The following is a 26,777-nucleotide window of genomic DNA, read 5'->3' as shown; positions in this document are numbered from 1 at the left end:
ATTTGCTTTTTCAAAGTTAATATTATAACTTACATTACTAATAGTGTTCAACAAGAAAATTAATTGATTGCTAGAGGCTTACTTCCTTGGGACTATTAAAGTTCCATCTAACTCCGGATCTAACATGAGCCAAAAGGGATCAAATTTCTTTAGGTGAAAACTTCTTTTAAAGTGCAAAATATAACTTGTAACATATTCATTTTGTTTTCTATTATAGCCTACATTGATCATTTGGAGAATATTTTATTTTTATTTTAAGAAGATACATGTCAATTTGATTTTTCATTTAGATAATATTTTATTTCTATTTTAAGAGGATACATGTCAACATACTTGCACATCACCATCACATTGGTTTGCAGAATAAGCCACTTGGCTCAATAAAATAATATAACTTGTAATACAAATGTATAATCTTCATAACCATTTAATCGCCAAAATATCCCAATTTTACCATTTTGAAGTTATTTCGCCAAAATATTCCAATTTTATGATTTTGAAGTTATTTCTACAGAGAAAAATAAATTATAACTGCATGACAACCTTTAATTGCATGACTCCCCTTACTAATCGAATTACCTTGGCTGCTAAAATAATATCAACCATGTTACGTGATCCTTTGTCACCAACACTAACAGAACGAACGTTATAGACAAACCATCTGGAGTTTAATAAACCCGTTCTGGCACACTCGTTACCACACATTATATGAGCAGGGTACCACTTTCTAACATATCAGGACTTATAGACGAATGGAAGACTCCTTCATCTCGTTAAAAGCTTCCGTCAAACACTTGGACAGCATCTTCGGATCGACATAACCACCTTGAACCTTTATTTGCATCGCAACGGTGCCCATATAGCTCAGAATATAAACAGCCACCGGCTGCAAGGACAGAGATATTCCATATTACTAACAAAAAAAAACTATCTTTGATGGTCAAATTGTTAAATTAGACATTCTTATGGCAGAATTTGGAATATTGTCAGTTGTATATTTTGGAATAGTTTAGAGACCTAGAAAATTCTGATTTTATTTATATTTATTAAAATTTTAAAATATTTCGAAATTTATAATTTTATTAGATTTTGTATCATTACCAAATTACACTATGTAGGTTGAATAGTTAATATTTAATTTATTAATTATATTTAATAGGATGACTAAAATTGGAAAATTTTAAAGGTTAATATTCGCCAGTGGGTTAATTTTCCATGATTAAAATTGGAAAATTTTTAGAGATTAACATTTATGGACTAATTTTCTATGATTTTTCAAAAAAATTCACTAATTTTGATTTCAATTTTCCATGATTAAAATTAAAAAAATTTAGGAATTAATATTAAAATGAGTTAATTTTCCATAATTTTTCAAAAAAAAATCACCAATTTATATTTTTGAGTAGCCTAAATTTTACAATACAATAAAAATCACTAAAATTATATCAACCATATTTATTTATAGTTAAATTTTAAATATTTTTATAAAAATATCAATAAATATTTTATAATTCTCATATTAGACTAGCCAAAATTTATAAACTTTACCCTTCAGAGAATTAGGATGAACATCGAGAAAAAATAGTGTGTACTCACTGGAAGTCCTTGTCCACCGGATACAAAAACTTGAAGTCCTTGTCCACCCGATACAAAAAAGGAAAATGTTTTAATTGGATTTCCGCCGATGGCTACCTTCTCAACAGGGCCAACCATATTTGATATCCCCAGCGTTGCGCTGGCCATTGTTTTGAAAACATACCTAGAAAATCCGTGCACCATTTGGATATGAGATTATGGAACATTGCTGATAACACTTTTTGGATTAAACATTTATACACAAATTAATTGTAGGTTAGACGTCCAGACCCGTGGTCCTTTCAGCCTTGCTACGTATCTCAAAAATCTGCGTCCGATTAAACCTGAAGTCATTTTTCGCCTATCTAACGTACATTTTGCCCTTTTCACAAACTCCAGAGGATCATTTTCCACCTTCCCTACGGAAAATGGTATCCGCACGGGCAAATAAAAAACCTGATTTCCCCACGCTGCCTTTGATTTTGATTTTAACATGTCCTCTATTTTCTGTACACAAATTTAATCTATTGTTTCAAACAATATCATCAAAAGCGTAAATAGCTGATAATTAAACGTCTGTCTTTCAAAACTGCTGATTGATGGTTTGTTTAGTGCAAAAGAACCTGTAGTCCAGGGGACGATCTCGTGTTTATTGCGCATAATGCTGTGAATCTTAAATTCTTCAACTGTTTTGCAGTAACAGGGTTCTGTGTCAGCTTATTTCTCTTTTCATAAGCATCTTCCAAACTAATCTGTTCTCCAACTGCAGCACTTTCAAAACAAGAATCAGTGAAATAAAATTCCATTTTATCGAAAAGATCTGAACTGGACTGGGACAGAATCTAAATTAACGACTACCAGGATTATTGTTTCTAAGGTGTATAATTAGCGAGGGACATGGAAAAAATGCGGGCATTCTTAATTTCGTTACAATGGCTAGACTCCAGTATGAAAGGGCAATTAAGTAAAACATAAACCAATGGCTTGTCTGGCTTGCATACCAGCTAACAGGTGAATCTGCAAGTAGCGTTGCATGCCGTATAAAATTATGCCCGTCAGCACATCGTTCAGAGTCTGTAAAGCAAGTCAGAATTCAAAAATTAATTGCACCACGAGTATTTGAGGACAATCGAGGTGGATGAGCAATGACTTTAGGCCAAATTGATCGGAAAGTAACGTCCCCTCTATATATTTAAAAAAAGCATAGAGACCACTACACAAACTATTAGTACTAAGTATTAGTATTGTATAACCAATTGAAATAACGGATAATAAGCTTAATTTTATGTTTTAAAATAATATAAATTAACAATTATTTTTATTTTATTTAATCAAATGTAAAAAAAAATATTTTTGAATTTTTTTTTAAGAGAATGATTTTTATTTTTTTTAAATAGAAATGAAAATAGTTTAGTGGTCTTGGATAGACACTCTGTTAAGACACTCTTTGATGCAAAGTTATTGCTTCAATTCCCCCATATAAAATATTATATTGGACATGATGAAGATGTGAACCTGCCAAACTTAAAAGAAAAAATAGAAAGGAGAATAAGTAGGATACACCAGATTTATGGAGACTTAAACCCAGGTAATTGTGGAAACAAATTCACCAAAATTATTGTAATTTTATATTTATATCTATTTATATGTAAATAAAATAAAATAATTATTTTTATTTTATTTAAATCTTTAAAAAATAAAACCCAGTGCAGTGATAAATAATTTTAATGGGTAATTTAGTTGGTTAAACCACTGCCAAATTTATAGTCTTCACTTGGTTTAACTTAGTCAAATCTTTAACACTTTGTCATAAGGTGTGGGTTCAATTCTCCTTGGATGCATCAGAATTAAGCTCCTATAATAACTTAGGTTCAATTCTCTTTGGATACATAACACACAGGTAAATAATTACATCTGTCCTCTTTGTAGATGGTTACCTAGTCCCTCCACCGAAGGGATCTTCCCCAACTGGACTGCTTCCAAACAGCAATCAGCGCAATGAAATTTTATTAAGGTGAAAATGAAAGAGTGAACTAATGACTAAGAGGTCTATTGTTTTAAACGAAACAATTAGCTGTGAGGGACATAGAATGAATGCATTTATACTCAACCATGAAGAGGTAATAAAGAAGTCGAATGGTAATATTTAAAAAGGGATTGTTCGTTCTCTGGTGAGACAATTTTCGTAATTTTAATTATAATTTTAAATACAAAATGAAGTTAATATCTTAAAAAACCGAAAACTTAAATCTTATAGATATAGATATAACTGAGAAGTACAATTCTAATAAGTCATGAAGATATACCAATGGCCTCGCTAGCTTGCATAGCTGGTGACAAGTGAATATGCAAGTATGTCTAGTTAATAACTAAACAGACGATGTGTTGTGATTGGTTATGTATGACTGTCAGATGTTGTTGCTGGTGGTGTATAGAGAGTCATATCCTTAACCAATTTAAATTTAACAACGTTTTAAGCACACAGTATTCAATATCGTATAGCAGCACACACAGCCGGCCACTGGTGGTGTGTGGAGAGCCATATCCTTAACCTATTTAAATCTAACAACCTGTAAAACATTCACAATATTCAATGCTGTATAGCAGGATACACACTCGGCTATGCAAGGCTATGATTATACACCCACTTACACACCATTGATTTATATGGCCAGTAATTTATAGACCATGGTATTTGTCACCTATTCAAATCCAAGGACGGTATAATATCGTTAAAATCTAAGCAGTATGAAATTATTCCTGTCAGGACATCGTTCACAATTTGTGAAGCAAGTCAACACTCCATAACTAACTGTGCAACGAGTAGACGGTCACAGTCGAGATGGATTTTTATTTGATATTTAGTAGGTTGAGTATATATTTTTATAAACTAAATAATATATTTATATGTAAAATTTTAATATTTTTTATTAATTATAATATTAAAATTAAGTGTTTATTGTTTTTTAATTTGTATTGATAAGTCCGAATCTTCCCTATTCCCCAACCGACCCAGTCACTATTTGCAAACCACTGGCATTGTCTGCATCTTCATGCCTTCTTTGTTCTGCAAATCCATTCCTCTTACTCAATGCATGCTCCTTCGCTCTGATGCCAACACACTCAATCGTTGTGTCACCTGCACGCTCACTGCTCTTGTTGCCCGCGAGGCCATTCCCTATACTATATACAAGTCCAGGCCCTCTGGTTCAATGATCCGGGAACGTAGATTCCCTTGCTATGGTGGCCTGTAATAATCTTTACATTAAAATTCGCCAAATGCATACGGGAATATCATGAAGGGTTTGAGTCATTAACCAAAAATAAATAAATTATTTAACAGGTTTCTTTTGTTATGCCAATAACCATGCCCAGAACAAATAAATGGAACCTAGCCACAAATCACATATATAATTATATTAATTCTCGGCCCAAGGCGTTTACAAATTTACCCATGTTTACCACCGATTCGCTGCCGGTCATACATATACATCTCACCGATTACACAAGGGATGAGTTCATTGTTTATGCGGCGTTGGCTCCTTTACAGGTTGAAGGTGGCAGAGTCCCCACAATGAGGTTGCCGCAACAACGATATACAGTCAGCTGCTTGGCGTCGGAGGCCTGGGAAATCAATGGCCTTTCGACCCTGCCTCTGTTGTGAAGATCTCCGACACTCGGCACCCAATGACCTTTCGGCCCTGTCTCTGTTGTGAAGATCTCCGACCCCAGGAACCCACGCTCTCGCTCACCGGATTTTGACCCTGATGCTTCAATGACCCCCGATAAGCGTAACTACTCTCCTATGTTGGCGGTGGTGAACGATGCCTGTCGGCTCCACAATTTGATACTGTGGAGTCGCCCTCGGCCTCCGAATTCGTCTTCAGCGCTCTTTCTGCCTCGGCGTAGTGGTCCTGGGTCCTCCAGTGCGCTCTTGTACAGTGGAGAATTGGCCGGATCTGTGGCTGCTGCCCAACCGCTTCTTCCCACGATAACTTGGTCGACGACGACCCTTTTTCTACTGCGTGACCCGTGCATCAGCTGTCAGCAAATCAGTGACCTGGCCATGTAATAACGCTGAGACACTCGAATAATGAATGGTAGGACCGAACCTGAGAATTGGGCGTCTTCCTCGCCTTGTGGTCTCTCGGCCCGGCTTCTGCACCATGAAAGAATAAGGGACGATTTGTACTTATAATGAATGAAATCAGTGCTCAAAGAAACAATAAATACAAATAAAATTGAGCCAACTAGGGTGATTTCAGGAACCAGGGAAGTTGGGTTGCCAACTAGGGTGAGAATAATTCCCACTTAAGCTTGGTTGAGGATCTCACCTGAAATCCTCACTTGAAAAATCCCCTGAGCTTTCTAAATGCCAAAGAAAAAGATTCAAATTCCATATCTGCTATTTGAAAGAAACCATTGGCAAATACCTTGGTTGACAATTACCTTGGTTGACAATTACCTGGGCCAAAACCATGTGCTCTATTTCCCTTACTATGTATTTATTTACTTGGTCCAACTCGATCAATTGGTTGTCCCCCTACCTGAAATTGCTTGCCCTCAAGTAATTTCAATGACAAATGCTGCAATATGTGCTCTCCTTTCCAAGTGGTGTCTTCGACGGGAAGATCTTTCTAGCATACCAAATACTCACTGACGGTCCTACTCTGAAGCATACTTTCTTGGACCTCCAACACCTCCTCTGGAATTAGTTGAAGATATCCCTCCTCATCTAATGGGGTAAATTAGGTGATGATTTGACGTTCTGCCCTACCGCCTTCTTCAAACAAGAACCATGAAATATGTTATGAATTCTTCTCTCTGTCGGAAGCTCCAATTCATATGTAGCTTCTCCTATTTTTCGGATAACTCGATAGGGCCCGTAGAACCGTGGCTTTAACTTTTCTACTATTTTCTGCTTCAAGGTAGATTGTGTGTACGTTTGTAGCCAGAGGTAAATTATATCTCCTACTTTGAAACTCCTTTCTAGCCTTTGTCAATCTCCATATAACTTTTTTTGATTCTTAGTTGTCTGTAGGTTATCTTTGAGTGCCCGGAGAATATCCTAACATCCCCAGATCCAATCCTTTGGTAATGGTGCCCTTATATCTCCAAATGTTGCGTCTGCGAAAGTAAGTGCCTCATATCCATATAAGGCTCAAAAAGGTGGCTTCCCCATGGACATGTGATAAGTGGTGTTATAGCAATATTCTCCTAAATAAAACAACTTGGGCCATGCTCTTTGTTTCCCTATGACATAGTTTCATAAGTAACCTTCCACCCATTTATTTACTTCTTTTGTTTGTCCATATGTCTACCAGTGGTAACTTGTACTAGGAGTAAGTTTTGTGCAAGCTAGATTGAATAACTCTTGCCAGAATGCTCCCATGAACCCGCTATCACGATCACTCACAATGGTTTTGGGAAAAACATATAGACGAAATACTCCTGGGAAAAATATTTCTGTTATTTGATATGTACATCTTCTGCAAGAAAATGCAAAGAAGTGGGCATATTTGGTCAAACGATCTAGCACCACAAAGATACAATATTTTCCTTAGGATGATGGTAGCCCTGTAATGAAATTCACGGAGACACTCTCCCATTTTTGTTCCAAAATGGGCAACGATTGTAACAAACTTGTCAGGTGTCTATGTTCAACCTTATTTCTCTATCACGTACCACATTCCTAAACATATTTGGTAATGTCCCTCTTGATTCCCTTCCATGTCAACCTCTCCCTAATGGTCCTGTAAGTCTTTAGAAATCTCGGATGTCCTATTGCAGTGGAGTTGTGGGTTGCTTGTATGATCTTCATCTTTGGTTGGTACTCAGGTACTAGATAGATTCGATCCTTATAATAGATAATGTCATTGAAAAATCTATATCGGTTCTCTGATGATTGTCCATCAAGAATCTCACAGGCTCACTGGTTCTTTGAATATTCCACTAAAAGATGGGACTTCCAGTCTTCTGCAATGTCTATGAGGGAGAAGGCAGGTGGTCTCATGGACAAAGCATCTGTCACTGCATTGTTTTTGCCTCTGACTTATTCGATCTCGAAGTCATAGGCTTGAATATTGCTAACCCATTTTTGTTGCCTCTCGTTCAATCTTGTCTGATCTAGGAAGTACCTCAGAGTATTATGATCAATTTTGACCTTGAACCTCTTGCCTACTAGATATGGCTGAAATTTGGCGAGTGCATGCATAATTGCCAACATTTCTTTGTCATAAATGGAATAAGAGCACTCATTATCCTGGAGTTCCCTACTATCAAAAGCAATCAGATGATGATTATGTGTTAAAACAACCCCAATTCTCTCCCGAGAAGCATCACATTCCAATACGAATGGTTGGGAGAAGTCCGGCAAGGCTAGAAATGTGAATGAAACCATCACTTCCTTCATTCAATCAAATGTCTCCTATGTTGTCTTTGAACATACAAAAGCTCCCCTTTTTGTCAGGTTAGTAAGAGGTGTTGCCAGCGATGAATATCCCTTAACAAATCTTCTATAATAAGTACAAATACCCAAGAAGCTCCTTAATTCTGTTACATTTTTGGGAGTGGGCCAATTGAGAATGGCTTCAATCTTCTACCAGTGCACTTTGACGCCTTGGCCTCTAATGAGGTGACAGAGATATAACATTTTTTTCAAGCCAAACTCACATTTGGAGATCTTGGCATAGAATTGTCGTGCCTCTAGTATCCCAAAACCTTGTCCAAATGTTGTAGATGCTCCTCCCATGTTCGACTATAAATCAGGATGTCATCAAAGAAGACTAACAAAAATTTTCATAGATGCTTGTAAAACACATGGTTCATTCATCACTGAAATGTTGCAAGGGTGTTGGTCAATCTAAAAGGCATCATTAGGAATTCATAATGTCCATAGTGGCATTTAAAAGTTTTCTTTGGAATATCCTCATCTCGAACTCTGATCTGGTGATAACCCGAGTAGAGGTTAATCTTTGATAAGTACTTGCCCCCCTTTATCTCATCCATCATCTAGTCGATCATAGGGATAGGATACCGATTTTTTATGGTCTTTTTGTTTAGCACTCGATAGTATATGCACATCCTTTCAATGATGTGCTCAAATCCCCTATCTGGTGGTCGTCCTAGTGGTATATCTCCAAAAACCTTATGGTGTTTTTGCAACAATGCCATGATGTCAAGGGGATACTCCTTATGTTGTTTTGTTGGTTTCTTCTCGATGATTCGACACTCCGCAACCCATCATATATACCCATGTCAAAGATCTACCTCCATCTTGTTAGATGTCACAATCTTCAGCGGGTATGCATTAATTCTCCTTAACATCACCTTCTTACCATCTGGACCTGTAAATGCAAATTTCAAGTCTTGATAGTTCACTGTACGAGTCCCAATTGAATATATCCATTGAACCCCTAGCACTACATGGGAGTCTGGACAATCCACAATGAAAAAGTCATTTGTAACTGTATAGTTCCCCATTGTTAGACTCATATTAGGGACTATTTTAGTGCATGACATGTGATTCGCTCCTTCTTCCCAGGAATCAAAATTATAAATCCTCTGAATTCTTCAGTTGTCAATCCTCTTCTAGCTACAAATTTTACATCATTGAAATTGTGGGAGGAACCACCATCAATCAACACGGTCACCTTCTGTCCTTGTATGGTGCCCCTAACCCAAAGAGTGCAGTTTCTTGGGACCCCTGTAAGATGAGAAATAACCCCTTCTTGAATCTCCTCCTATATTTCCCTTATACCTTGTGAATCTCCTTGATCTGTCTCTAGTTGCTCTTCTTCATCTCTGCTCTTAGAAAATACTTCAATATAATGTGCCTTTCCCTTAGTACATCAATGCCCTGGTGCCCAAGGTTCATGATAAGAGAAGCATAGCCTTCTCCTCCTAATATCTTTCCTAGTTTCATCGTCCAACTTGCCCTTCCCTGGCTGCTCCCTTTCCTACTGCTTGACTTCCTTTCCCCCTTTGAGGGATAGTTGATTTGGGTAGGAATCTAGCTTTGGGTACTGCATCTTGCATATCCCTTACTCTCCTAATTGTGTCTTGCAAGGTCAAGGGTTGGTAGGATCTAACCCAACCTTGCAGGGGTTTTGAAAACCCTTCTATGAACAACATGATCATCCAAACCATTCAGAGGTCGGTGACCATTACTATAAGCCTCTGGAATTTTGTGATATGTGAGTCAACACTACCTGTCTACCGTAGTTGGGCTAGCTTCCGAATGTACAGTTCAGGGCCCTTCCTGTCAAATCTCTCTATCAATATTTGCGTGAATTCTGTATAAAAGATTATGTTTACATGTCCTAGAGTGATCATCGCATGTTGCCACCATTCGTGTGCTTCTCCATCAAGATGAAACGTGTCATATTAATGGCATCTCTCTCATGTATGGGATTAAGCTGGAAATATGTATCCAACTTTTGCATCCATGATCTTGCAGAACACTTTGGTGATCCATCAAAGTAAGGAAGAGTTACTTTCCCCACAGCCTTTTGTAGACTTGGGTTTGACTGAAGATCCCCATATACTATTGCCTTCTTTTGTTGTTTGCTCCTCATGAAATAATATCCATTGACGGTTAAAGTTTCTTTCATGTTGGGGAGGAACGCATCATATTCCTTCATCCAAGCTGTAAATGTCTCCGCAATTGGTGAAGGAGAGTCTTGCTCCCTGGAGGGATCATCCAAGAATGGAAGCATAGTTGGTCTGTTGAATGGGATGCTTCAAAGGTTGGCATGTTCATGTGATGGACCCCCCACCTGAATGGGGGCCACCTTCCCCGTTATTGCTTTGCAACTTAAGTTGCCCGATCTGCAATTTGAGAAGTTCCAAAATCGTGTCTTGAGTGGCGACAATCTTTTGTAGTGCATCTTCAAGCTGGTACTTTTGTGATCACCGATGAGGTCATGTAACACTTCTGACTCTCCATGGTCATTAGTGTTGATCTCTTTGTTTTCCATCCTTGACTTTTAACCTTTCTCTCTTTCCAATTGATAGCAATCCCTTTTTGGGTTTTTTTTCTTGGCATCCCACAACTGGCCAAGAATGTGGATCTGATACCACTGTAATAATAGTTACGTTAAAATTCGCCAAACACATACGGGAATATTATGAAGGGTTTGGGTCATTACCCAAAAGAAACATATTTAGCAGGTTTCTTTTGTTATGCCAACAACCATGCCCAGCCCAAATAAGTGGAACCGAGCCACAAATCAGATATATAATTATATTACTTCTCAGCCGAAGGTGTTTACCAATGCTTACCATCGATTCGTTGTCGGTCATACATATATATCCCATCGATTACACAAGGGATGAGTTCATTGATTATGCCGCCTTGGCTCTTTTAGAGGTTACAGGTGGCAGATTCCCCGAAACGAGGTTTCTGCAACAACGATATACAGTCAGCTGCTCGGCGTCGTAGGCCTGGGAAATCAATGGCCTTTCAACTCTTCCTCTGTTGTGAAGATCTCTGACACCAGGAACCCACTGTCTCGCTCCCCGAATTTTGACCCTGATCCTTCAGTGACCCCCGATAGGCGTAATGACTCTCCTCTGTTGGCGGTGGGGAACGATGCCTGTCGGCTCCACAATTTGATCTTGTGCAGTCGCCCTCGGCCTCCGATTCCATCTTCAGCCCTCTTTCTCCCTCGACGTGGTGGTACTGGGTCCTCCAGTGCGCTCTTGTACAATGTAGAATTAGGCGGATCTGTGGCGGTTTCCCAACCGCTTCTTCCCACAAAAACTTGGTCGAGGACGACCCTTTTTCTAATGCGTGACCCATGCATCAGCTGTCAGCCAAACTGTGACTCGGCCATGTAATAACGTTGAGACCCTGGAATAATGAATGGTAGGACCGATCCTGAGAATTGGGCATCTTCCTCGCCTTCGTGGTCTCTCGGCCCAACTTCTGAACCGTGAAAGAATTAAGGGGTCAATTTATACTTGTAATGAATGAAATCAAATCAGTGCTCAGAGAAACAATAAATACAAATAACCTCTCTTTTCAAAGAAGAAATTGAGCCAAATAGGGTGATTTCAGGAACCACCGGAGCTGAGTTGCCAACTAGGGTGAGAATAATTCCCACTGAAGCTAGGCTGAGTATCTCACCTGAAATCTTGCTTGAGCTTTCTAAATGTGAAACAAGAATATTCAAGTCTCACCTGAAAACTCGCTTGAGCTTTCTAAATGCCAAAGAAGAAGATTCAAATTCCATTTCTGCTATCATTCTTCCCATGCCCTCTTAAAATCTTGATGGCTTGAAAGAAACCACTGTTAAATACTTTGGTTGAGAATTACACGGGGCTCTATGCCCCTTAATTATTTATTTAGTTTTAATTAGTCCAACTGGGTCAATTGGTTGGGGATATTACAAGGCCTAGAATGCTCTGGAGCATTCCTATCCTCCTCCGCAGGCAAATCTCTTCCCTGCTCCACAACCAAGCTCGTCACTAATTGCAAACCACTTCCTGTCATCTTCATGCATTCTTTGTCCTGCAAATCCATTCTTCTTATTGGATACATGCTCCTTCCCTCTCATGCCCACACACTCAATCCTTATGTCACCTGCATGCTCACTACTCTTCTCGCCCGCGAGATCATTCCCTCTACTATCTACAAGTCCATGCCCTCTGTCTCAATGATCTGGGAATGTGGATTCGCTTGCTATGGTGGCCATGGTAAGGGAAAGCCTCCGCTCCCCTTATAGCACAACTTGGGCGCTGAATGTTTTGATCCCAACATTCCACGGTGACACTGACGATAAGTTGTTGGCCTTGAAGTTACCGAGATCCACTTCGATCACACTTGTGCCCTGAGGAAAACCCTGGGTCGTCTCCTTAAGGACCGCGAGGAGAACATGTTGGTGACGGACGCTCCCCCTCTCAACTTGGATCACTTCATAATAAAACTCAAAGAAGCTCTCAGTGATATGGCCAACTATGTCAGCATCATCCTGCTCCTGTCATCCCTGAAAGCTTCGCCTTCGTCTTCGCCAAACACGACTGTTGACATCCCTTCCATATCAGCCACTCTTGGGGCTGACCCTCCACCCCAGGGGTTAAATTTGACGCCCGTATGCCCGTATTTAGGTTTTTTACACGTAAAATACGTTCAAGTTTCAAATTTCCACGTCAGGTGTAACTTGCCATTAATGTTGAAGAACGTCAATATGACGGGCATGTTTGAAAATTAAAAGTTTTAATTTTTTTTTTTTATAAATTATATATATATATATATATTTATTTATATTTAACATTGCAAGTTGCGCTGAATGGAGGATTTATCAACATTTTTAACGTTTACTTTAATAATCTACGGTAATTAAGCACCCGTAACCTGTTACCCGTGTAACCGACTGTCTGCATTGACCGCTTTAATATCAAATTGTGTATATATGCATACCTAACACGCACGACCCGCCTGAGGTCGGACATATGCAGTGATACGCATGTTGGGAATGGCTTTTTAATATGAATGCGACTCCTACGCATGGAGGACGCCCAAATGGAACGCTACCGCAACACTTATTTGTGGAATAGGAATATACACATTGTGTATATGTTTGTCAATTTGTCATGCTTCGGTAGTTTGTTACCGAAAAGATTAAAAGTTTTATAAATTTGATCAGTGTCCTTAATATTTTTATTACCATTCCAAATTTGATATTAGTATTAGTTTTCTTTCTTAATTGAAATCAAAAAGATCAATTTCCCTATCGCTGTGACATGGAATTCTAACCATCAACAAAAATATAAGACAAATTTGACAACTCGTCGGCATTGATACATTTGCACAGCCAAACACCAAGTGAGTTAAAACGTAAAGATTATAGGATGAAAGTAGCCCTAGGAACTCGAGGTAGGCTACAACATATACACATTATGTATATACATGCTAGCATAAAGTCGGATATTTTATTCACTGAATCGCATACACATGCGCCGCGCAGCAGCGGAAATAAAGTGCCAGGGCCGTATTAGTTTCTAAGTCATATTTATAAATATCACTGATATTATATCAGTTTTTAATTTTCAACAGGTAAAACCGTAAATGCTATGGTACTAACGGTAATTAATTCCCAGCTACCCACTGCAGTTATCTAATTTATGGTGATTTTTGCAAGTCGGTGATGTTGGTGAGGATTCAGGAGCAGGGCATAAGAAAAACCTGTTGGAACTTCAAATTCAGCCGAGTTTGTTCAAAGAATTGGTGTATAAGAAAAACCTGTTGGAACTTCAAATTCAGCCGAGTTTGTTCAGAGAATTGGTGTAAATGGGTCAAATAGACATTTGAGAAGGATATCAAAACCAGCGTATCCACAATCATGGGTTTCAATCAGAGTAGCAGGAAGATGACACCGGATAAATGCCTTCTCCAATCCCCTGAATCCGGATGATCTCATTGTGCAAAAAGCTATCAGGTTAGATCCCAAACCATAATCAACTATACCCCATTTATTTATATATATACACACTCCAGCTTGGCTGTATATGTGTATACTTGGCTATGTATTGTAAGTTTGCTACGGCTCTTTCTATAGAATTCTGGGTATAATAACAAACCATTGCCATTGTAGAAGTGACCACCATATGACAGACATTTACGTCCTATTCATACAATATGACTAGAAACATTCATATACTCCTTTTTCGTTTGCCGTGTGGATTGCATGTTGCAAAGATTCAACTTCGAATCTTCAAATCTACAGCCGCCTTAAACTAGAAGCTAGGTTTGTTATAATTTACAATCTAATTACCCAATCGTTGGAGTATGACTAGATACTTCCTCTGATTTTCAAAACAGAAATGCCTCCATTGGTTGGAGTTGTTGGGATGCTGTTTGTTTTTAACTGAGAAAGTTCTGGACATTACTGGTAGTTTGAGTCCATCTTTTATGCGTGCACAAGTAAAACACATTAATTGATATGATGTGGTAAACATTATTTTAAACCTAGACTGATTTGTGGACGACAAATTTCAAGTTATATTACAGAATTAAACTTGAAGACTATGCAAAACATTTTCTACTAGTAATAAAGTACTGCCCATTTCATGATAAAAGGAAAAGTATGAAAAACATGACAAAAGGAAAAGTTCGTGAGCCAATTGGTTGCCTGAGGACGCCAACGTCCAAAGTCACAATGACCTATATATGTTCTGATTCTGGTTAAAATCTAAAAGATATGATAAGTTTGATGGAATTAATGGACTCCGCAGACAAAGTTGAGTTAATTCTTTTTCTTTTTCTTTTTTTTTCAGCACGAAAAAATGGCTGTGTATTTTTATTATATTCAAATATAGACATAGGCAGTGTTTAGGTTGATGTGTGGGCCACGCCACATCTAGAGTTACATTCATAGTTTAAAGAAGGTAAGTGGCACAGTAGTGATGAAGACTGTTCAATGTAGGGTGCCTTTGGCATCTTCCATTCCATCTAATACTTACAACTTGAAAGCTAAAGCTTAAAATAGATTATTCGTCTAGAGTCTTGAGCTGCTGAAATCCTGTTCCACTTTTCAGAACATCTGCCCTCAACTTTTGATCTTTCAAGCCATGAAAAAATTTGGCGGTCATATTCACTTCTCTTGAAAAAATGGCTAATATTCTTCTAATTTAGTCTCTGATTGTTTTACTGACTTTTGATATAGCCAGCTAACAATTTAAGAACCAATATTTACCGTTTAGTTATTTTTTTCTAATTTTTCCCCAAAGTTTGTTTAATATGTTTTTAATTTACTATCAAATCCTTAATTTACTATGGAATTGTATTAGATATATTCACCATTTTGGTCATTTTCTTCCATTTTTCCATAAAGATTAGCTAATATTTTTTTTAAATCTACCATCAAAAATTGGAAAAATTTAAATGTTGTTCACCTTTCTGCTAATTTTTGCCCTTTTGGAAAAAAAGATCTTCTATTCTTCAAATTTACAAACAAAAGCTATTTTTTCTTCTTTTGAGTGAGTGAATTTTTTTTGTCAAATTTGTTGCAACAATATTAACATTCATTATTTTCATGTGAAAGTAATTATGAATATATATTTTTTCAGCACGAAAAAACTCAATATTTGTATTATAATGCTTGATGATTACATAAACAACTGCTCCATACAGATAAACAAGCAACATCCTGTAGATGATAACGGATAGATAATGTCGCCATCCCCACACAGAAACAGACAATGTGGTTCCAGAGTAACAGATACATAGTGGATTCTGCGTGGATCTCAATTGAAATTGAGCTCAAAAAAAGATACAATTATCACTGTAATTCCAATGCATGATCCCTACAACGGCATCGTTCAAAACAGCCAGTTGATAGCCAAAATGGGGGAAAGACATAGAGTATTTTTTGTTGTTTTTATATATATTTCCCATCTATTTAATCACTATTTCCATTTTAAACAAAAAAACTCAGAACATTTGAACAATCTGGAAAATTTGTAGAAAACTGGAAAATTTGCAAAAAAATTTGATTAGCAGGTCTCAGAACAAAGTGTAGCAATGAGACTTGAGCCAAATGATACAAGAAAGAATAGAAAATTTGAACAATTATGAGTACAATTTGAAATTAGATGAAACTTGTACAAATAAATTTTAAAAGTCATATGATGGACAATTTAAAAATAAAAACGTCATAAAAAAATTCCTTGAAAGATAGGGTCACCCGTCAAATTTAACCCCTGCTCCACCCTCATCTACACCTCTTGGAGACGACCTACCATCCACGTCAAAGCATTCTGCAAAGAGTCAAAGGCGACTTCAAGACTAAAGAAAGTTCTTATCTCGACGACAGTGATTTCTTTGGCCCTGTGCCAATTAAGGAAGAAGAACCTCTGTCACAAAAGTCTCCATGAGTAAGTGTTCCAACCTCGCCTCCTTCTAGTTTTCTCTTCCTCTAGTTCATTATGACAACTGTTATGTGTTCTCCCCTCTGTTAGCCTCTATGTCACATGTTCAGCACTTTGACTTCAGCCTCTAGCCAACTATTTTAGACTTGTCTATCGCTTGAATGCCGCATTAATGTAAATATTATATATATATGTATTTTTATAAACAAAGGTTCAGATATTTGTTGCGATATATATATTTTTCATAAACAAATGTTCATATATTTGTTGCATAGAGAGGGAGATATTGTTCACTAATGTTATAAATAAAAACAATAAAAGAATATGTGGATTAACAAATTAAAAAATAATAATAAATAAATCAATGTTGATTATTGAGAATATTTTAATTTTCACTTTAATTTTACATTAATTTAATTTTATATAAATAGATAAAACATTTAAAAATAATAAAAAAATAAATTAATTTAGTTTGAATAATTTATTCCATGTTAATTGACCTGTAGTATTTAAACAAAAAAATATTAATAACAAATAACAAAAAAAATATCAAATTAAAGTCACTTCATATTGTGAAAGATTTATAATTTATTCCATGCATAATATAAAGTTTATATATATGATATTTTAAAATTATTAATAATAATAACAAGATTAATATGAGTTACAAATCAAATATTAGAAAATAAGAACTAATCTTAATCTAAGACATAAGTACAATAATACAATATTCTTCATTATTTTCAACAATCTTTCGTAATAGAGAAAGGGTTCACCAGTACTCTTAACATCTCCCTAAACATTTCAAATTTAATCCTCCCAAGGGGCTTGGTAAAAATATTTGCTGCATTATCACAAGTATTACAATATTCAATAAAAAATTCTTTAGACTAAACCTTCTCTCTAACAAAGTGAAACTGAGTATCAATATGTTTTGTGTTTTTGTGAAACACAAGATTGTTCACTAGCTTCATTGAGCTTTGGTTATCACATCTGATTATTGTAGCATGTTTTTGTTCTTCTCCAACATCGTGGAGAAGTCTCCTCAACCAAATTGCCTCACACATGGTTGCACACACTGCTTGATACTCTGCTTCTGTAGAAGATAAGGATACAATACTTTGCTTCTTGCTGCTACACGCAATTACCCTGGACCCGACATTGAAAGCATAACTTGATATGGATCTTTTGTCTTCCAGGTTTCCTACCTAGTCTGAGTCTGAAAAACCTGTCAAATTAGCATCAGAAAGATTAGTGTACTTAATACCAAAATCAATGGTTCCTTGAAGGTAATTCAAGACACCTTTTGCTACCACCGACACCTTTTGTTGCCACCCACTGATTCTCAAGGGATTTTGACATGAATTGACTTAACACACTCACTGAAAATGCTAAGTCAGGTCTAGTTGTAGTCAAATGAATCAAACTCCCAACTAGTTGTCTATACAATGTGGCATCCACTTCTTTCAAATCATCTTCCATCTGAAGTTTTAGATTTTGTTGTAAAGGTGTTGAAGCAACTTTGCACTATTCCAATCTGAACTTTTTCAGTAAACCTCTAACATACTATCCTTGAGTGAGAAAAGTATGTCCAAAGTCCCTCCAAACTTCCAGACCCAAGCAATAATGTAATTCTCCTAGGTCTTTCACTTCAAAAACTTGCGACATCTACACTTTCATTTCTTTAATCAATTCATCATCATTTCCAATGATAATTAGATCATCTACATATAAAGAAATCAACACAATTTGCCCCTTTCATCAAACACAATATAAATATTTGGGTCATTTTTTCTCCTCTTATAATCATGTTGGAAGAAAAAACAATCAATTTTTCATACAATGCCCTGGGTGCATGTTTTAATCCATATAATGCATTTCTTAATTTGCAGACTAAATGTTCCTGCCCCTATTTGATAAACCCTTCAAGTTGTTTTAAGTATACCTCTTCTTTTAATTCTCCATTTAAAAAAGCAGTCTTCACATCTAGTTGGTGTAGACTCCAATGTTTCTTTGTATCTAAAACTATTAACATTCTAATAGTGTTTAACTTAGCTACAAGAGCAAAGGTCTCCTCATAATCAATTCCTCCTTTTTGTGAGTAACCTTAAGCTACCAACCTAGATTTATATTTGTCTCCACTGCCATCTGCTTTAAATTTAGGTTTATATAACCATTTACAACCTATAGGTTCTTTCCCTTCTGGCAGTTCAACTAAATCCCAGGTTTTTTTTTCACTATTGACTCATATTCTTCTTTCATGTCTGCCCTTCATTCATCATGTTGACTTGCTTCATTATAATTTGAGGGATCAACAATATTTAAAATACTGGTTATAAGAGCATGATCTCTATACTTTGTTGGTAATTGAGTTTGCCTACCTGATCTCCTCGGTAGTGGATTTGCCTCAAATCTGTCTTGCTCACTCCTTAGTGGACTTGGATTGTTGGATGTACTTGCATCACTTGATTCTTCTTTTTGTTATTGCTACTGTTGCTCATGGATGTCTTTAATTTCCTCATTGTTGTCTTCAATTAGCAAAGGCATGTGCCACTCCTCATAGCCTTTGTCTCTGTTCCCTTCATCAACTTGCTCATGGAATATAACATCTCTACTCGCAAACACCTTGTGAGTAGATGGATTAAACAATTTGTATGCCTTAAACTCAAAACAATACCCTACAAATATGAATTTTATGGAGTTATCATCCAATTTCTTCCTATCCTCCTTAGGAATATGTGCAAAGGTTTGAACCAAATACTCTTAAATGACTAACTGCACGCTTAAAACCATATAAAGCCTTGAATGGATCCTTAAGATCAAGGCTCTTTGTTGGACTCCTATTCTTTAAATAGACTTCAGTATTAATAACTTCTGCCTAAAAACCATTAGATAGACCTTCTTATCTTTCAACATGCTACATGTACACTCCACTAGAGTTCTGTTCTTTCTCTCTGCAACCTCGTTCTGCTGTGGAGTGTGAGGTACTATAAACCACTGAATTATCCCATGGTCCCTGCAATATTTGATGAAGTTTCCTAGCTTGTATTCTCCCCCTTGATCTGAGTGGAGAATTTTGGTGATCTTCCTTGTCTATTTTTCAATCAAACTTCTAAACTCTTTAAAATATTCAAATGTATGACTTTTCATTCCCTAGAAAATATACCCAAGTATACAGTGTGCAATCATCAACAAATAATAAAAAATAAAATTCTCCTCCTAATGATCTTGTCTACATTGGTACACATATGTGAGTGTACACAAGTTCAAGGATATCTCTCTTTATTCTATTTAAACTTGAGGGAAATTCATCCTTGTGCATCTTCCCAAGTGCACATCCTTCACAGTCAACATGTGCATTTTTTTAAAACAAGGATTCCATTAACCATCCCTTGTTTTTATAGCAACAATAAGTTAGGAAGATTGATGTGTCTGAATCTTTGATGCCAAAGATTCTTTGTTGTCATCGTTGTTGAAGTGAAACCTTGGTGTGGCACGTTTGTGACATTCAAATTGTACAGACCTCCAACTCGTATTCCAGATGCAACCGATTTCTTTTTATCCAACAAATCCTTTATGACACAATAGGTTTTAAAAACCTCTACCTTTAGGTTCTGATCTACAATCATAGAGACAGAGAACAATTTCTTTTTAATTCCTGGTACATAAATCACATGTTGGATGCCTTTGATATTACCATAAGGCAATATCACTGGAATGTCTCCATACCCTTTGATCAGGTAGGCTCTGTCATCACCAATGTAGATATTAGCACCATTGTTGGTTTCTTTAAAGCTTTCAAACCAACGATTATTCCTTGTCATGTGAGTGGATGCTCCAGAATCCACAAACCAGGTTTCAGCCTCATCAATTTCACCAGAAGGAGAAGAATCAGACAAACAATTTGAGTTCATGATTCTGGTCTTCGTCAGCAAAATGCCCTGTATGTTTCTTCTGTGTTTGTCTTCATCAATTCTCTTTTTATAACAATGTTTAGCAATGTGACCAAATTTACCACAAAAAAACACTTGATTCATGAATCTATTCTGGTCGAAGACATACCTTGAGGTGAATTTCTTTAGGGCGTACCACTGCCTTTCTCTGCTGCTCCTGGCTTCCCTCTGAAAGGATTTTTCTTCACCATCAATGCGAGATTTTCATTCTGATCCTTCATATTCATCTGCATCTCTTCCTCTTGCACTAATATCCCTATCATTTCTTCGAAATTGGGAGCTTTCTCCCTTGCATTCAAGCCTCTAATAAACATCTGATAATTATCATTCATACGATTCATGGTAATCATGACAAGATCAATGTTCACCACTTTCTCCCCTATATCGCCCAACTTGTCTCTAAGCTCTTTGATCCGAGAGATGAATGTAGTGACTGATTCATTCTCCTCCATTATAATGGAGAGAATCTTACTCTTCAGGAATAATAAATGATTTGTATTATTTATTTCATACAGATCCCTCAGATTTACCCAAATATCATTTGTGGATTTGCTCTCTTTGATGTGATGGATGATAGAGTCTTTCACAGACAATTTCAGCAGCGCTTTCGCTTTCTTCTCCCTCTTCTCCCAATCTTGAATTTCTTTTGTTGTTCCACCTCCGTTATACTCGGCTTCATTTCATCCCCATTTGCAATCACCCACGCACTTCTCCCCTCAACCAATGTCTGCAATTTGAATTTCCAACTTGAATAATTCGACCCGTCGAGCTTATTGCTCTCATTCAAGTACTCTTCTTCCATATGATTATTCATTGTGACTGGATCAATCTATGGATCTACCTAAAGATCCTCAATCTCCAACAGTCGATCTAGCCAACAACAAAAATTAGATATGCGATCTAAAAAAAAAGGAAAAAAATGTACCAATGGGGAAATATCTAGGGTGATCTCCAAGAGTCGGATTCAATCTGATCCTTAACACGATCTCAACAGTGATCTCCTAAGGGATCTGTACAATCTCGACATCTACGATGTACAAAGACCCATATTTGAGTCGATCCACACGATGCACCATCCACACAACTAATCGAGAACCCGATCCACTGGGATCGATCGAGCCAATCAACCCTCCTCTACACCAGTGCCGGTTTATGGTATTGGACCACGCTACAAAAGATCAATCTAAGTTATTGGCAATCAACGCATTTTTCGACCACAATTTCCACGTCGTTGCCTTCTTTAGCGAGTGCGGGAAATAGGGCAAAAACCCTCATTGCTGCAACTTTTCATAGAGAAAAAAAAAACTTCTCTCGAGCCACTGAGGCTCTATTTCTACCACTAAGGCCCTCAAATCCGCCACTAAGGCACTCCAGCCACTAAGGCTCTCGAATGTGCCACTAAGGCCCTCGAATCTACCACTAAGGCTCTCGAATGTGCCACTAAGGCATTCCACCCAATAAGGCTCTCAATTCTGCTACTATGACAGTGAATTCAACCACTAAGGCACACCAACTCTGATACCGTGTTAAAATATGGGAGTTGAAACTTATAATTTGAAACTAGCAGGTCACAGGTGAGCAAGATGCACCTAGAGACTGCCCAAGCAGAGAATGCTCAGTTCAATTAATCATAAAGTCAGAAATATATAAGTTTACATCAATTTAGGGAGATTAAAACTGACTTCTAGAAAATAACAACTAATCCTAATCTAGGACACACGTACAGAGATACAAAGTCTCTCCAATAATACAATATTCTCCATTATTTCCAATAGAGAATGTGAATTATAAAACATAAGCTATGTACATAGTGTATCAAACAAGTGAAAATAGAAAATTTCTTATAGTTCAAATATTTTATTACTATATTAGTTCAAAATCATCATAAATCTATCTCAACTTCAGATCTACCAAGAGTAAGAAGAATCATATCTATTTAGATGCAAATCTTTCCTCAAATTGTACACTCAAGAATAAATTTACAACTTAAAACATTTATAAATCAAGAATTAATATAGATTAATAATACTAATTAAATTCCCCGGATGCGGGTGGTTGTTAGCAATACAGGGCCCATGGCTTGTCAGCAGGGCAGGTGTCCGCCCGGACAAGCCACGTACACCCAAAGGACAAGCCTTAAACACACAGGCATGCAGCATTCAAGGAGGGTAGTTAATTCTGGTTGCAGAGCCGTCCCCTCGGCATTCACTGCGAGCATTGAAACGCTAACCATGGCTCTTCATAGCCGGAAGCTCTCGGACATTCTCCCACATTTCTCGCCTGCACCGATTCTGATCTTGAAGGAAGTGGCGGAGGCTCAATGCTTCGGCTCTCTGTCAGGTTCTGAGAGCGATTGCGACAGTTCAGGTGCTATAGACCGGAGCAATTGGAAAGCTTCCCGGCAGTTCAGTCGTGAACCTGGTCGTTTGGAGGTGCTGCATACCTTCCATCCGCAGTCTTGCTAGGGAATTGGGAGTCTGGTTCAGGGGAATAATCTGTGTGTACACGCCCGCCATCCGCACACCTTCAGAATGCAGCGTGAACGGCTTCGGGGTACCAGTCGACGGGGCAGTTTCAGTGGAAGAGCCCCTTCTCCCTCCTCCTCCATTGAAGATTCCTCTGAGCATAGAAGACCAAGAGGAAGGCCTCCGAGCAGAGGAAGAGTTGCGGAACCTCCGGAGCGAATGGAGTGCGGGCATACTGAGCATCCAATGGTTAGATATCGCCTTCCCTGCACTCTGTCCAATTCTACCTTCTTTGTCACTGTTTCAGTTGAGCATTGCCGAAATCAATGGGGAGATGATGATGCTCCTCGTGCTGACCCTCCGCGGAATCCTGGGGTTGTCCCGACTGTGGACATGGAATTTCCGGCCGTTGATATGCTGAGGCCTGTTCATGATCCTGGAGCTGGTCCAAGCGAGCCTGTGCAGCGCAATGTCGGTAAGGGTAAGGCTATTCTCCAGCCTCCCTGCTGCAAGATGGAGGATGAGCCACAGACTACGGATGAAGGCTAGTTCGCGCTCCAGGTTTCTCTGCATGAATTTTCTCTCTGTCAGCTCTCTTTGCGACCACATATGTATCTGCACTCAGTCTTTTTGTACTTCTGTTCATCTCTGTTATGGTGTCGGTTATCTGTTACTTCTGTAATGGTGTCTATGTGTCTATCGTGTCTATGGTGTCTACGTGTCGGTTATGTGTCTATGTTGTCTCAGTCCATGTGCCGGCTACATAAGCGTCACTCTGGTTCCAGCTTTTGTAATCCTGATATGAACATTCTCGTGTTTACAGTCGGTCCCAGGACCAGTTTTACAGGGCCGCGGCCCTGGTGTAATACTGATAATGTAATTTGGCTCTCGCTGTAATATATTTTAGCTCAGTCTTATTTAGAAAAAAAAAAAATAATACTAATTAAATTAAATAAAATTTTAAAATATATTATTATTATTATTTAATAAAAAATTATTAAAAATTGATTTTATTAAATGTAACTCGCAAACTAAACTCTCTAAATTCAAAATCTTCGATTTTTAAGGAATATTAATGTCAGCTTAAAGATTTGACTACTTTTAAATTTAAACAAACCCACTAAATACATGTCTTCATCGAAAATATTTAGATCTATTAAAATATCTACAGTTCTATATTATCAAAGATATTTGTGTTTCCTACAAATTTTAATCTCTCCTTGAGCTGAACAACAGTTAAATACAAATCTTCCACAAATTTTTACATCTTCAAAAATATTTGTACGCCCTACAAAATTGACCTCTCTTCTAACTGATCACATCAACTGAATTATCGTAATTACATATAACTACAAGGCAGAAACAGAAAACATGAGCATGTGTTTTAATTTTGATACGATATTTCATTAACTATTTAACACAGAATTCCGGCTATCTCTCATTTTGCTGAAGTTCATCTTCGAATTGGCTGAAATAGTAAAGTCTAGTGTAGACATAGAGAACAGGTTAATACATCAAAATAATGCAATCCAGGAATCCTTTTGATATCCAGGAATTCTTTTGATATCTGATATTAAAAAAATTACTAAATTAAAAACAAAAAATTGGAAGATGTTGAAATAACCAAATCTAAAATCTACATTAAAAAAAAAATGCAATGCTAGGAATCTGCACAAAAATTATACCATCTAAATCAGATATCTCTAATGTATTTTGAAAAACTGATAGATGTAAACCAAAATAATAATGCAATCTATGTATTCGCAGACGAATTATTACATCTAAATCTGATATATGCAATCTCAGAACTGCTGGATGTAAACAAAAATAATAATGCAATCTATGTATTCACACGAATTATAACATCTAAATCTGATATATGCAATCCATCAAATAACTAATTGAATTTCTGTAAAATTCAAAATGTTGAACAGCTAACCTAATCAGAGTGCTCCTTATCCTACGCCACGGCGATATGAACATTATACGTACCCCTCCTACACAGTTTTTTATTTTCTTGATGTCCTCCAACTTAAATGTCGCAGAAGATAGCTCGGCAGGTATCAGTTGGTCTTCATCAGGACTTGATGCTTGTGGGATAGGCTGCAACTGGCTATCATCAATCCATCCCCGAACTCTCAGGAAAGAGCTTATAACATCAACAAGAATATACCGTCCCAAAGTCATGGTATAACATGGTCTCATGTTAAAAAGTTTAGCTGTAAACGCTGGCCAACGCTCTGAACATGATGTACTGGTAGTGGAATACTTGGCACTAGGTTTGGACTCAGCTTTAGTCTTTCCATTCCCAGATGTAGGAAATGTCGGAGGGAGATGGGGATTGTCGACTCTGGTGACAACAGAGAACAGCAACGACATCAAAGAGATGCCATCTCCTAGCGAATGGTGGAACCTCATAACCATAGTGGCTCCGGTCTCGCTCGTTTTATGGTTCAAGACGTGGAATTCCCACCGAGGACCTGAATGGTCAACAGGCTTGTGGGACGATTTATAGATATAGCTTTCCACCCAGGCTGGATCGACATCATCAAGAACTAAAATGTGGTCATCAATATTCATTCTCGTTTTCTGCCATCGTAATACTCCCCGACCATCCTCCTTCTGCAGATATATAACGTTATTGCAACAGATGAATTAAACGCCCACGAAATAATAATGAGATACAAGAACTGTGATTCATTAATAAAACAAATACTTGAAGACCAGAGGTTAAGGCCATTACCATTATACAAGATAAAACTGGGTTCCTTGCCAAAATGGTTTCGACAAAAGCATATAGCTGTGTAAATGTCATGGGTTGCTCCAATTCGAGAACTACATGTATGCACAGAGACGAGCTTCTGAGAGACTGGCTATATGGGCTAACCGGCTGCCCGTAGTACTCATGCCGATGCCCTGCATCTTCCCTAGATTGGTCATCTTCTTGGCTGCGCCCATTAATGAGTTTCTGTAGCTTTTTCAGGCCCATGATATGTATTGTGTATTCTGCTGACAAAATGAAACCTTATAGAGGGTAAACAACTCACCTACAGAGCAGGTTTCAATTGAATGACATATTTATGTGAATACTCATCGTTCAATGGATCCTTATGTGTTACGCAGACTTTCCGGAAAAGTCACGCTATAAATAGGTTATTGCCTCTGCAACCCAGTAGTTTTACTTTTTTCTACATCGTTGTAAAACTTCATTGCTGGCAAGTCCGTAAGGTGATTAATGTTCCCTGTATTGAATGTGTGAATTCTCATATAGGTATGCAGGCCTGGAATTCGACGTTCCACAAAGAGTTTTTCCTGCATTTTCAACGGGGAGTTCTTTGTTTTTTGTTTTTCTTTTTACTTATTTGAAAATTTCGAAACGTAAAATTTTATTTGTACAAAATATTTGAAATGTGTGTTATAAATTCTAATGGATAAAGTATTTAGTATTTAAGTGGTGTGGTATAAATTCTAATGAATGATTGATTTAGGTGGAGATTAATTTAGACAATCTATTTAGTTGCAGCAATTATTGTAGGTTAATTCGCTGAAAATGCACTTATTTTTGGAAATGCAGCGATTTATTGGAGTGATTTTTGGGTGGATGGGTTGAAAATGAGTTTTTTTTTTAAACACAAAAAGAAATATTTAAAAAGATTAAAGTAATGATATTTTTTAATTAAAAACTGTCCACAGATATTTTTATAAAAAAAATTGTGTTATAAAAAAATTGTGTTATTAAACTAAATTAGTAAGTTATTATTGTTAGAAAATTTATAACTATCAAGCCACCTTAAACTCACCTTAAACTCAAGAACCTATATAAAACATAAACTGACTACATGAAAAACAGATACCTATATAAAACATAAACTGAGTACATGAAAAACAAATACCTTTCATCTAACTACATAAA

General features: G+C 37.2%; 1 protein-coding gene across 1 annotated transcript; it reads right to left on the bottom strand.

Moving 5' to 3' along the window:
• Nucleotides 1-440: 440 nt before the first annotated feature.
• On the bottom strand, nucleotides 441-26,000 carry LOC149156473 (wax ester synthase/diacylglycerol acyltransferase 11-like). Its single transcript, XM_089438181.1, has 7 exons — nucleotides 25,608-26,000; nucleotides 24,857-25,486; nucleotides 2,577-2,649; nucleotides 2,199-2,338; nucleotides 1,867-2,082; nucleotides 1,597-1,759; nucleotides 441-886 (listed from the first exon to the last, which is right to left on the bottom strand). The coding sequence occupies exons 1-6, from the start codon at nucleotides 25,851-25,853 to the stop codon at nucleotides 1,697-1,699; spliced, it is 1,368 nt and encodes a 455-aa protein (XP_089294307.1). The 5' UTR covers nucleotides 25,854-26,000; the 3' UTR covers nucleotides 441-886; nucleotides 1,597-1,696.
• Between the last annotated feature and the right edge of the window lie 777 nt (nucleotides 26,001-26,777).

Source organism: Pinus tabuliformis, chromosome 9, assembly GCF_031772625.1.
Source record: "Pinus tabuliformis cultivar Carrire ecotype Pingquan chromosome 9, CPIR1, whole genome shotgun sequence".
NCBI classification, from domain to species: Eukaryota; Viridiplantae; Streptophyta; class Pinopsida; order Pinales; family Pinaceae; genus Pinus; species Pinus tabuliformis.
The sequence above is the reverse complement of the archived record's forward strand: the minus strand, read 5'-3'. Positions and strand labels throughout refer to the sequence as shown.

Coding starts and splice junctions, on each gene's coding strand:
- LOC149156473 (XM_089438181.1), bottom strand. CDS start 25,853: ATGGGCCTGAAAAAGCTACAGAAACTCATTAATGGGCGCAGCCAAGAA. Junction 25,487..25,607: donor CAGTTTTATCTTGTATAATG/GTAATGGCCTTA, acceptor ATATATCTGCAG/AAGGAGGATGGTCGGGGAGT. Junction 2,339..2,576: donor GCAGATTCACCTGTTAGCTG/GTATGCAAGCCA, acceptor AAAGTGCTGCAG/TTGGAGAACAGATTAGTTTG.